This window comes from Puma concolor, chromosome B3 (assembly GCF_028749965.1).
Source record: "Puma concolor isolate L17-30 chromosome B3, mPumCon1.1.hap2, whole genome shotgun sequence".
Taxonomy (NCBI): domain Eukaryota; kingdom Metazoa; phylum Chordata; class Mammalia; order Carnivora; family Felidae; genus Puma; species Puma concolor.
In genome coordinates, this window is record NC_141672.1 from 136,415,558 (window position 1) to 136,429,283 (window position 13,726).

General features: G+C 48.4%; 1 protein-coding gene across 6 annotated transcripts in view; it reads right to left on the minus strand.

Annotated features, from left to right (window-relative positions):
* Window positions 1-13,726, minus strand: part of MCTP2 (multiple C2 and transmembrane domain containing 2) — a 247,840-nt gene that overhangs the window by 176,345 nt on the left and 57,769 nt on the right. For 5 of the 6 annotated variants that reach the window (XM_086711463.1, XM_086711460.1, XM_086711459.1 and 2 more), the window contains 2 exons: window positions 2,517-2,579; window positions 942-1,050 (listed from right to left, as the gene is read on the minus strand). In XM_086711463.1, the coding sequence (XP_086567589.1) occupies window positions 942-1,050; window positions 2,517-2,579 (172 nt within the window). The remainder of the gene's footprint in view (window positions 1-941; window positions 1,051-2,516; window positions 2,580-13,726) is intronic. The other variant, XM_086711462.1, reaches the window with a different exon arrangement.

Genomic DNA, 13,726 nt, shown 5'->3' on the forward strand with positions numbered 1-13,726 from the left:
GATCTTGAATACGTATCGTGAAGCAAAAAGAAAGCTTATTGGGGGCTAATAGGGACATTACAGTATCACGTTAATTAAAAACATACACGTGTGGGGGCGCCTGGGTGGCTCAGTTGGTTGAGCGTCCAATTCTTGATTTTGGCTCGGGTTGTGATCTCACAGTTCTTGAGTTCAAGCCCTGCATTGGGCTGTGCACGGACAGTGTCGCACTTGCTTGGGATTCTCTCTCTCTCTCTCTGCTCCTTCCCTGCTTGTGCGTGCTCTCTCTCTCAAAATAAATAAACTTTTAAAAAACACACGTGTGTACATGTGTGTGTTTTAAAGGCACAGAAACAGGGGGGGAAGTGAACGAATCAAATGATACGCAGATAACAAATGTTCTCCTGAGGGAGGGAAGCCCCGTGGGATTTCAGTGCAGGAAGGGGATGGGGTTCAAAGGGCATCTTCGGCTCTGTGTACATTTGGGGACCTCGCACGGACATCTTTTGCTTACGTATCATTCTCACGTCTATTCACATATACACATATTCACACACATGCTCACGTTCACATATACACGAGAAATTATGTACTTCTTACGTACGTTCACGTCTTTTCTTATGTGTAATGCGAGTGGAATCGAGGGAGCGTTTTCTTGAGCAGCTGCTAGCCGCCAGGATAACGCTCTTCTCGTGGCCTTATTTCATGGAATTATTACTCATATCATTATTGTGATGATTACTGTCCTTACTGTTGCCATTCTCGTTGTTCATTTAACCACACTAAAGGAAAGGAAGATGCAGGGTCTTCAAATAACTTTGCTGCAAATGCTCGATACCTTCGGGGTATAGGTCTGAGCTCCGCTCTGTTGCGCGAGACGAGAAAGGTGCACTAACAACACAGAAACAAGAGTGGAGAGACAGGTGCGCGGGCTACAAGGCACCCAGAAGGGCCAGGCTTACCGCAGCGATCTCGGATGACCAGGTTGCGGCCTTCCTTCAGGTGTATGGTGAGGAGGTAGGCAAAAGCACTGGGCAGGTTACTCACGCCATCACCGGCTTCCCCAAACATCTGCACAGATGGAGAAGGAAGGTAAGTCTGGTGTCTGGGGACCGAGCAAGAGAATTTCAGGTACACCTGTTAACTTGAGAGCAAAAAAAAAAAAAAAAAAGGGGGGGGGGCAGGGGGTCGCCACCTTCAAGCCTCATCTGCCACCCCACCCGCCTTGATGACCGGGTTACTAGGTCTTACTAACATATCCTCTATAATTACCTCCAGTGGGATTGTATCCAAATTCACGATGGGATCCTCGCAATATTTAACTCCCCCCGCCCCCCAAATCACACAAGGGGTATTATGCCCTCGGAAGTATATCGGTATCTGAAATACCCTTCAACTCCGCGATTTCCTATAGGATTCTTTCTTTCTTTTTTAATTTTTTTTTTCAGTTTCTTTGTTTATTTTGAGAGAGAGCAAGCAGGGGAGGGGCAGAGAAAGGGGCAGAGAGAGAGAGAGTCCCAAGCAGGCTCCAGCACTGCCAGCTCGGAGCCCGATGCGGGGCTCGAACTCACGAACCGCGAGATCATGACCTGGGCTGAAGTCAGGGGTCGGACTCTCAACCCACTGGGCCAGCCCGGTGCCCCTGCAGGATTCTTTCTTCTAGAACTCGCGGAGGAACACGAGGGAGGAAGTGGCAGGCAGAAATGCAGCTGTGGGGCTGGCCCCAACAGACATGTGAACACTTCTGAGGTAAAGTGGCTTCCTCATTTTCTCCCCCTTCCCCCCAAGCCCTTCCACTCCCCTGCACCTCTTCCACGTGAAGTAAAAACGTTGCAGTTCACGTTCAGGACCTCTCAGCTGCCGGCCTCCGCGGCCCACAGGTGCATAAGGCACCTGCCCCTCCTGTGTCCACATATGATGCCTTTGCATGCTCTCCCCTCGGCATATTTTTCCTCCATTCCCTGCTCCCCCCCACCTCCGTGGAGTCTCCTACACTTGACCTTCAGTCTTCCTCCCCTCACCTTAGCTCACTCCCCTCCCCAGGAAGGCATCGACTCCCACAGGCCACCATGTTGAATGCAAGTCTCTTTTCGAATATTCATCAAATGAATCCAACTAAAGTTTCGAACCAGAGTTTTGCACTGTCCAAACTGTTGTCTTTCCAGAGACAAGAGACAGATAAAGTAATTGATCATTCACTTTTTTGACATTCAATTAATCGATTCTGTGGCTAGGTCTCCCTTGACGGCCTTCTTTTGAAAACTCCCCCATCTAGGTTTCAAAGCACTTCAGAATGGCTTTGTCTCCTTTACTCTCCCACTCAACTGGAGAGCTGCTCTGTATTTTTAGAAAAATCCGTCCCCGTCTGACAAATCAATAGACTCGGAATTAATCTCTTCCAGCTATAATTCGCCAGGCCGGTCTTTGCAATGGTTCAGCGTTCTTGAAAAATAAAAGAGGCAAAGAAATACAGACGTTCGGTAAGAAATATCTATAGTATTTGCTCTAGCGTTTGCTTTTAAGGCATTGTCACTCACAGATCGTTCTTCAAACTGCTGGGATGTCAGAGAAGCATTCAGATCGCCACTGCCGCATAGCTTCTGTAAAGAAAAGAGAAAGAAACAACCTGCTTCAGGAAAGCAAAATGACATTAACCTACAGGGATATCCCCTTGAAGGCGCCATCTGCGCGCTCAGTTTCGGGTGCGCGGGCTGCTTTTGCACGTGTGTGGCAAGTCCTGGCAACAAAAGTTTGATTCGGTGGAATCCACCTGCCTGCAGCCTCGGTCGTCTTGGTCACGATCGGAGCATCAGTGTGGATAAGGCTGATTGTCCTCCACCACCGGGCTGCCCCATCGTCCCTGGTCCGTCCTGGGCTTGGCGTGCAAGCAGCTTTCTTCCAGTGAACGAAATGCGAACAGGAGAGGTACCCCACCAGCGCCCTCCCCGGGCCTGCCTGGCCCCCCTGCCCACCGGAGAGAAATGGACGGATCCTGTGCCGGAGACCCGGGCTTGTCACGCAGGAGGAGACGTTTCAAAATGTGATCCGGAAGACCTTCCTCAAGCTGTACCTTCGTGAGACTGTACCGTCACCAACCCAGGGGTAAAAAATGCAAATTGTGAGCAAATGACCTCAGAATGAGAGGTGCCTATGTTTTCTAATTTAAGATGCCCAGGAGGGGCACCTGGGTGGTTCGGTGGGTTACACTTCTGACTCCTAGTTTTGGCTCTGGTCTTGATCTCTTCGTCGGTGGGATTGAGCCCCACGTCAGGATCTACACTGTGCAGAATCTGCTTGGGGTTCTCTCTCCCTCTCTCTCTCTACCCCTCCCATTCTCTTTCTCTCTCTCCCTCTCAAAAAAAAAAAAAAATACCCAGGAAATGATCCCACAGAGCAATGAAATGGGTAACAGTCAACAGTCAGTAGTCAGTGTAGGATACAGTAGACCTGTCCATTACGCAGGTTTTATACGTACAACAGAGGTTCCGGAAGAATCTGGGGACTCCTTGAAGGTTTCTGGGGCTGGATGTAAGGATGGCTGCCTGTATGCAAAGGCAGAGTGGAAGGGAAATGAGCTAATGATCTTCTAGCATTTTTGGATATGTTTCTGTCTGTCGGGCACATTATCCAGGGCTGATTTCCTGTGTGAGAAACACGGGGTCTCTCCCTCCCCACAAGTCTGGGTAACTCTGAAGTCATTGGCAAACTGAGGCAGGCAGCAGACCTGCGGAGGCTGCTTCAATGACCTTGAACCACTGAGGGGAGATGCAGGGACCAGGGGCACCATGGTCTTTGGTCTTTCCCATCCATCACATCCATCAGAGAGGTCCTGACACAGGGCAGACATCCCGCCTGGATGGTAGGCTGCCTTCCAAGGCAGTGACACGCAAACACACACACACACACACACACACACACACACACACACACACATTCTTCATCTTTGTCTCTCTCAGAGAGAGCTTCAGGCAGCAAGAGGCCCTGGGCTCCCCAGCACGAGGGCAGCTCTTCAGCCCCTAAGAGGCACGGCGGGAGGGTGAGGGGCCGTGAACAAGCAGGGGTTCTCTGGTCCACCCCCTCTGCATGCAGGGCCATCACAAAATGCTGCAACCAGGCAGCCATCAGCCCTGATCACAAGGTGGCCTGAAGCCTGACAAGTCCTTTCCCAGGAAGGACAGAGGCCCTGGAACTTCTGCACCCATGATTCTCACACCGGCCTCCTTCTCCACCAGTCCCAGGCCTAGCATCCCTAAGACTGCAAATAGAATTCATTTACTTCAGATTAATTCACCAGGACCAAGGGTGACTTCAGGCACTTTGACCTTTCCTGAAGGCTCCCAGCCCTGTGGTCACCAGAGTGGCCTTGGCCCTGGACATACCACTGCTGCCCAGCCAGGAAGAGAGCCCTAACCCTCAGTGCAGGAGAGCTGTTAGCAGACCAGAAAAGAGGGGACAGCCTCTACGAGTCATCTCCCCCCCACCCCCGCCCCGGCTCTTCAAACTCCTATTTTGTTCTATGGGAAAGACACCCAGGATGGTTGCACAGGACTATCTGATGACCGCTTTATGAGGACAATCAGAACCTTACTCAGCTCCCCCAGTCTCAAAAGATTTGCCCTTTTACAACACACACGATATCTCCCGGAAGCTTAACAACCCCTCCTCTAAAAAAATTTTTTTAATGTTTATTTTATTTTTGAGAGAGAGATGGAGAGAGAGAGAGAGAGAGTGAGTGGGGGAGGAGCAGAGAGAGAGGGAGACACAGAATCGGAAGCAGGCTCCAGGCTCTGAGCCGTGAGCACAGAGACCGACACGGGGCTCGAACCCACGAACCGCGAGATCGTGACCTGAGCCCAAGTTGGACGCCCAACCGACTGAGCCACCCAGGCGCCCCACAACAACCCCCTCTTCCACCCGATTTACGAAACCAAGAGAGCCCAGCCACACTGCCACGTTCAGATCCCACAAGGCACCACGTGCCGTCTGATGCTCTGTGGCCTGAAGACCCACCAGTGTCTCCGGTTTTAGGAAACGAATCGATGTTCCACTTAACCAATCCTGTGCAAAGGCAATTCCACAAAGCCCCCAGCACTGGGATCAGGGTTTCCATTTAAAGTACGTGGTCATTCGCCAAAGATCGTGGTGGTCCAGAATCTTCTACTGTCAAATACGAAGGTGGACGGCCAGGCACTCGAAAACGTCAACCCTCAGAGTACACCCCAAACGCGCTCTCCCAACTTGGTCTCGTTGTATCCATTAGTCCACATCCCCTCCGTGGCTTCCACACTATCAAAACTGACAGCTTTTATCCAAATATATGATATGCCTTCCACTTACAACAACATGGAAATTAAATGTGAAGAATGACATTAATTCAACATTATGGCTGGTTTTACTCACAGAAAAGTCACACAACTTAAACTTACGGTTCCCACGGCCACCGTAACTGTCACATACCGTATATACACACGAAGGAAGGAAACCGATCACCGTAAAGAAGAACCGAAATGCTACATCGGCACCAGAGGACACGTTACAGCTGCTGGGGGACACATAACCTTGAATATTCCCCTACATTCTGCATAGAGCCTAAGATATTACCCACTGAATAGAAGGTACATTATTTCACTTCTTTGTCAACCCAGTAACCACGTCAATGGGCCTTTTCTTTAAAAACAGCACAATTAAGGGGCGCCTGGGTGGCTCAGTCGGTTAAGCATGCGACTTCGGCTCAGGTCATGATCTCACGGCTCGCGGGTTCGAGCCCCGCATCGGGTTCTGCGCTCGCAGCTCAGCCTGGAGCTGCTCCAGATTCTGTTTCTCTCTCTCTCTCTCTCTCTCTCTTTCTGCCCCTCCCCTGCTCTCTGTTTGCCTCTCTCTCCAAAATAAATACATAAAAACAGCACGATTAAGAGTTTCCTCAAAGGAGTCCCTGATACCCCACTATCATTAGAATATATTTTTGATGTTCTCAACAAGCATAATCAAGCCCTCTGTTTTTCTTTATTTTACTTTTGAAAACTTAATGGTAAAATTGCCTTTCTGTATATGTGTACAGGGCTACATTGTTTATATGTTTATTTTGAGAGAGAGAGAGAGAGAGAGAGAGAGGCCAAGCAGGGGAGGAGCAGAGAGAGAAGGAGAGGGAGAGAGAGAGAGAGAGAGAGAGAGAGAGAGAGAGAGAGAGAGAGAAAGAGAGAGAGAGAATCCCAAGCAGTCTCCATGTTGTCAGCTCAGGGCCCAACATGGGGCTCAATCCCACGAACCCTGAGATCCCGACCTGAGCAGAAATCAAGAGTCACTTGCTTCACCAACTGAGCCACCCGGGTGCCTCCAATGGTACGGTTTTTAACACACACATAGATTTGAGGGACCACCACAACAATCAAGACAGAACAGATCTGTCACCCCATTAACACTCATCCGTGCTATCCCACTGGGGTTTAAATCATCCCCAGCCCGCGGCAGCCACCTGTCTGTCTTCCTCACGTAATTTCATCTTTTCCAGAATACCATACACATGGACTCAGCCAATATGCAAACATCTGACACTGACGTCGTTCACTCGGCCCAATGCCTTTGAAGCCCATCCAAGTCGTCCTCTGCAATCATTCAAACCATTTTGGTGGCCGAATAGTATTTGATCCTACATTTATGCATTTGGTGTTGGTTTCACAAATGCCAAACACGTTATTTCCAAGGACACAGGGAAAGATGAATAATTTTGAATATCGTAATGCTAGGGGCGCCTGGGTGGCTCAGTTGGTTAAGTGTCCAGCATCAGCTCAGGTCATGATTTTGCAGTCCGTGGGTTCAAGCCCCGCATCAGGGCTCCGTGAGGATAGCTCGGAGCCTGGAGCCTGCTTCAGATTCTGTGTCTCCCTCTCTCTCTGCCCCTCCCCTGCTCACACACACACACACACACTCTCTCTCTCTCTCTCTCTCTTTCAAAACTAAACATTAAAAAAATTTTAAATTGAATATCATAATGCTAAAAAAAAGGCTAATAGGAAAAAAAGGTCTAATCACTTAGAAACATTCCAAAATTATGGCAATAACAACGTGGCATGAAAATTAGGATCCAGTTTAACTGTCTCTCCCATAACTCTCTCTGCTGCCTTTTGGGTAAGTGGTTTTGTGTTTTTGGTTTGCTTTGGTTTTCTATGACTGAGAGTTTAAATTGGTATTTCCATTCTACCTGAATGGAAATGGGTGGCAAGGTAATAAACTTTGCCTTCTCTTTAGGGAAGAGTCCTCCAGCTGCAGGAAGGCAAATTTATTAAAATGTAGCAGGATACGGGGAGATACGAGCATGGAAGGGCCAATCATATAAAACAGAAAAGTCACCAAGGATCCTAAGAGCAAGACACTGATATGAATAAACAGTTTCCTTGTGTGTATGCTAAACGTGACCTTGTACAAATGCCACCTCCCATGCGGCTCATCCAAAGGCTCTCACCATGAAGTACACACAGGAAGCCAAATTATAAACCATGTAAACAACCGCGGGGGGTTTAAACTTCAGTAGGAGACATCAACCCACAGCCAGAAAAGCTAAATGAGGAAAAAAGCTGGCTCAGGAGAGCGTTTCTACAGTCTCTGGAAAATACTCGGGACATGTCAGTATGACAAGCAATCCCCGTAAGACATATTGACTTAACCACTCCTCTCACGTCTAGGTTATCGAGAATCCAAACACTCTGGCTGACAGTGGTCACAAACACAAACACCCAACAAGACAAAGGAAGGAGCGAAATAAGCAAAGGGAATGGGATGGCGAGCCAGACCCTGAAGCACAGCCCGGATCCAGTGACAGAATCAAAACGACCCACAGGGCAACTAGAGAACAAAATTACGCTGTCTGGAGCACCTACGGGGGGCTCAGTCGGTTAAGCGTCCGACTTCGGCTCAGGTCACCATCTCACCGTTCATGAGTTCAAGCCCCGCGCCCGGCTCTGTGCCGACAGCTCGGAGCCTGGAGCCTGCTTCGGACTCTGTGCCTCCCTCTCTCTCTGCCCCTCTTCTTCTCATGCTCTGTCTCTGTCTCTCTCTCAAAAATGAACAAACATGAAAAAAATTTAAAAAAAAAAACTAAATGTCTGTTCAGAAAATTCAGGTCTACCAAATGGCTGAGTCTATGCATATCGCGTTTTGACACAGCTTTGCAGGAAGCTATTGATCATACAATCAAGGTACAAGTATTTAGTTCCCCCCACCCCAGTCCCAAGAGTGTTTTCTCTGTAAGTGATCACCCTGGAATAATAATATGCAAAATATGAGTCGTGTGTGTGTGTGTGTGTGTGTGTGTGTGTGTGCGTGTATGTGTGTACCTATATACTCTACTCAGTCACGTGTCAGTATTAATCAGTGACCAGCAAATTAAAAATCCACAACCTACTTTTATAGATAAAGTTTAAACTTTGAAACACAGCCCCACCTATTCATTTGCATACTGTCTATGGCTGCTCTCAGGATACAATCCCAAGGCTAAGAAGTTGCAATAGAGGCCAGAGGGGCCACAAGGCTAGACATACTGATTATCCGGCCCTTCATGGAAAAAGTTGGCCCCTGGTATACTCAACCTTTCTTTTCCTGTTCAGTCACAGTTGTCCACTGACCTTTCACACGCTGTTTCCATGCTGTTACCAGTAGATAGTTTATTTCTTTTTTTTTTTTTTAATTTTAATGTTAATATTTTAGAGAGAGAGACAGAGGACAGAGAGAGAGACAGAGAACAAGTTGGGGAGGGGCAGAGAGAAACGGAGACAGAGAATCCAAAGCAGGCTCCAGGCTCTGAGCTATCAGCACAGAACTGGACATGGGGCTCGAACTCACGAACCCTGAGATCATGACCTGAGCCGAAGTTGGATGCTCAACTGACTGAGCCACCCAGGCACCCCACTTGGAGATAGTTTAAAAGAATAATGGTCCCCTTTACGTTTGCTTAGCACTTTATAATATACAAATACACACGGACTCCTATTAACTTATTATAAGGGGCCCACAGGCTGTCAGGAGTATCATCAATTTACAAATGAAGAAGTCCAAGTGAAGAGATAAATGGTTGCTCACTAAGGGAGACCAGAGAGTTAGGAGTTCCCTTGACTGACCTGGGTCCTCTATTCTTTTCACCGTGCCCAAAGTCAGAACACCTCACCCGGCATGCTGACCGGCAGCTCCCTGCAGGGGCAGACGAGGCCCAGGAGTCAGAAAGACCCGGTTCCCACCCGACTTGTTCTACTTCCTAGCTTCTCGTCCTTGAAAACGCGACCTAAAATTCAAGACGTGGGAACCTGTCCACAAGGGGCAAAAAAGACACTCACCTCGCCAATTGTTGGGAGAAAAATGCATTCATTCAAAGGAGGTCTACTGAGCATTACCGTGTTTTGGGGGCCGGACAGCGCACGAGGCTGCCTGTATGCAGAGCGAGCCAGACGGATGGTCCAAGGAGATAACACTCATGTTCCATACCCAGCAAGGGTCCTGATACATAACCTCTCGGAAGGTGGTACCGGATCGGGGTTGCTTTCCTATTAGGACTGTTATATTGCTATCATGATTCGTATTAAGACAGGGGGTATGTTTAGGAAGACTGGAGGAAGAAAACTCAATGACGGGGGTCAGCAACCTGAGTCCCTCCCTTCATTCCCTCCCTCCGCTCCCTTGACACTTGTATCATGACAGTTGGAGAGATGTCTAATGACGCCTCGGGCCCGTGGGACCTCCCTTGGCACACAGGGCTCATCAGCCCAGGCAGGCTTCCTGCATGGCTCTCTCCCCAGGCAAAGCTTCTCCTTCAGCTATTCACCGCCTATAGAGCAGGTATCGCAACGCCACCTGTATATTACAGATCCCTGCCTTGTGAGCAGCACAGTATTGAGCCCCCAGCGCTCCTCTGGATGGATGCCCCTCGTGGGTAGCCTGGATAGTCCTCGTGGTGTAGCAGGACCGCCCGACAGGATGGGAAAGTCTGCATGATCCAGCCTCAGAAATAACTCTGACATCTGCTTCCACCCCCCCCTCCTGTCCTGCCACCCGGCCGGTGTTCTCTCCCCTGCAGAGGCTTTCCTTCCAGACGCGCACACACCTTCCTTCCTCGCCTCCTCTAGGCCGCCAGGTAAATGTCGCCATCTCAGAAGAGGTCTTTCCTGGCCACTCCGGGCAGAACTACCACCCCAGCACTGAGCAAGCATCTTCTCTGCTTTGTTTTTCTCCCTTCCACCTACCCCTCTCTGAACCTATCTGTAGCCTGCCACTGTTGAGATCAGGATAGGCTCTCCAGGAGGAAGTGGATTTTTGTCTGCCTTCTTGACCGCTGGGTTCCTGGCGCCCCGAGCAGCATCAGCACATGCAAGGTGCTCAACGCGTGAGAAAGGAGGGAGGGAAGAAGAAACGGGGCACCCAAGCTGTGAAAGACCCTGCAACGTGGCAGACACGCCTGGCTCGCCGACACCATGAGGCTGAGTGATGATTTGGGGGATAAACCAAGAATCGTAAAAGGGCCCGAAATTGAAGTGCAGAGACACTAATGTATTCATTCACCAGCTGGAGGCCCGTTCCTCTGCACCGGTTTGTCATTTTGCTTCTTTGTGGTCACTAAACTGAAGCTCTGTGGTTGCCGAGTAGCGGTTCTAGAAACATCCCAATCAGGTACTTCTCTAAACCACTCAGCTCATCTATATAAGCTGGCACCAAAGCTAGTTATTTAAAATACCAACTGCCAAATGAAATGTCAGGAAAGGATGTATCCCGGTGGGGGTGGGGGGTGGGGGGTGGGAATTACATGAATGAGGGAGGGGGGCAGTAATCCTTCCATTCAGGGTTATTAGTTGCTGGCCATCATAATAAACCCATTCAAGCACTATAATTACCCCTGTATTTAAAAAGGCACAGTGGGGGTTGCCTGGGTGGCTCAGTCCATTAAGCATCCCACTTCGGCTCAGGTCATGATCTCACAGTTCAGTTTGTATGTTTCGGCCCTGGAGCCTGCTTTGGATTCTGTGTCTTCCTCTCTCTCTGCCCCTCCCCTGCTCACTCTCTGTCTCAAAAATAAAAGTAAAATCATTAAAATAAATAAAAAATATAAAAGGGCACAGTGGACACAGAGAAATAACAACCAATATCTTCCTTTCATTACCAACTTTTTTAGATCACCGACTCGGAGGTGCCCCGGGTTAAAGGATCACATTTCCAAACTCCTTGCTGTGCACACAGTTCTGTGTATGGGCTTTGGATTGAGACAGTTCCCAGATTCGGATACTAGCTCTAACACTACCTGGATGACCTTAGGTAAGCCATTAAACCTTCTCATCCCTCATTGCATTCTGGAAAGTGTACTGATAAAAATAATTATAATAACACGAATAAATACAAACATAATCATAGCAGTGAGCCCATGCCTGCCACATAGTTTTGGGCCACGAATTCTCTATATTTTTTTTTTAGGCTTAAAACTTTATTTTGAATGAAACTTAACTACTAGGCTTTCCTCCCTACCTACCTGAGTCTTAGACACATAACGTGCCCTCCCTGACCACCTGCTCAGAGCGACCCTCTCTACTGACCTCAAATGGTCATCTAGCACTGACCGGGGACTGAGACCACCTCGGATCCTTGGTCATTTTTTCCAATATCTGGACCTACTCTCAACTACATCATCAACACAGAGGACAGGAACCAGAGGCAACTTTCTGTATTTCCTCAGTACCCGATTTTACAAGGCAAGAGAGAGCATCTCGAAAAATAAGTACTGGGGAAGGAAGTGAAAAGAAAATGCAAAGAAAAAAAAAAAAGAAAAGAAAAGCTATTCTCCCTCTGGGTCTCCTTAACTGTAGCTTCTCCATATTTAATCTGACATTTGGGAAGTCCATTAGTGCTCACTATACATCCCCCTCCAACCCCCCCATCCAGGGCCTCCATGTATCACCACCTTCCTCGACCAGCTGAACTTCTTAAGGCTCCACAGCACCTAGCATGGCCTGTGGCTTAAAAGTCAGCTTCAGAGGGATGCCTGGGTGGCTCAGTCAGTTAAGCGTCCGACTTCAGCTCAGGTCATGATCCCACGGTTCACGAGTTTGTGCCCTGCATCGGGCTCTGTACTGATGGCTCAGAGCCTGGAGCCTGCTTCGGATTCTGTGTCTCCCTCTCCCTCTGCCCCTTCCCCACTCATTCTCTCTCTCTCTCTCTCTCTCTCTCTCTCTCTCAAATATATAAAAACATTAAAAACATTATTTCCTGAAGTCAGTGTCAGAGAAACATGAGTCAATATATTTCACATAAACAAGGTTTGCAGAAAGCTGGGCAGGAAGAAAAAGAAGGCATCATCTCTGTTCCTCAGGAGCTTCCAATCTAACACGAGGCCAATTTCTAAATAACCAACTAAATACAAGGTGGGGGTCAATATACCTAACAGATTCCCCAAGTTTTTCCAGGCCCTGATATAATTATCACTCTGTACACATTAATGAAGTTGAGGTTTATTATGATTTGACAATCATGAAACAGTGTGCTGTTGCTATCAAAATAACAGGAACATAAGGTGCCCTTTACCACCTCCCATGCCCAAGTTTTGGTGATGGCAGCAAGGAGAATAAAACTGTAAGACCACCTTTCATCCATCAGAGGCCCGACATACAAAGTCATTGAAAGCAGGCAATCTGGTTGCCAGGCAACCATGAAAACCTACCGGCCTGACTGAAAGTGAAAATAGACAGCTAATAAATTAATGTGTCAATCAATAAAAAGGGAAAGGTCATGCAAGAAAGCCTGGGTAAAAGTTTGGACTCGTCCCTGAACCCTACAGGGGGAAGAGACAGCCTATGCCACAGGACTTTAAGAATCGTGGCTTTGTGGCCTAGGCAGGTTGGTCATGTGGATATGGAGGTCATTGGCTCAAGCGAACAAAGTGTGAGCATGTCAAGATCTCCTTTGCACCTCAATCTCTATCGTGAGATGGATGGCTTACCAGACACCATTCAGTGTGGAACCTACCCACCCGTCCTCCTTGCGGAGATTCATGTTCATAAAACAATCTCCCGATTCTATGTGACTTCTCATGTAGGCCGACTTCAAAGAGTCCATACGCCTAACAGATTCCCCAAGTTTTTCCAGGCCCTGAGATAATTACCACTCCCTACACATTAATGAAGTTGAGGTTTATTACGATTCGACTTCCCAAGTAACTCGACAATCAGGAAACAGTGTGCTGTTGCTATCAAAGTAAATATTAGAGTCTATACGGTATTTAACCCTCATTACAAACAGTTAAGGTTGTCATTTATAGCTCTGTCTCGTGAGCATTGGGTTATCGTGAGTTGGTCCTCGGAGCCAGATGGCCGCTGGACAGTTAATACAGGTCTAGGAGGCAGGTGACCTTCTCAGGGTCTTACCCAGTGACACCTTGGCCCACTACCAATTTGCTTTCCCTTCGCTACCTCCCTTACCTGTTCCAAACCCTTTCTTCCTCTACAGATGTCTGCAGAAAGCAGAATGAGGTTAGCGCTCGGTAACAGCAAAAGCGGCATGCCAGGCAAACAAAAGCAGGGTGATTAACACTGACTGTACAGTCGGGAAAACCCTCACAGGGAGGGAGAATTTGATGGATGAGAGGGTTTCCTGGAAGAGAAGTACGAGACGAAGAAGTGAGGAGGAGACAGAGGTGAGATGCATAAACGAAAATGTCAGTGAAAAGCAAGGAAAGTGAGACAGCCTCACAGCATTCATGGGTTTTTCACTTGGGCCACCCGGC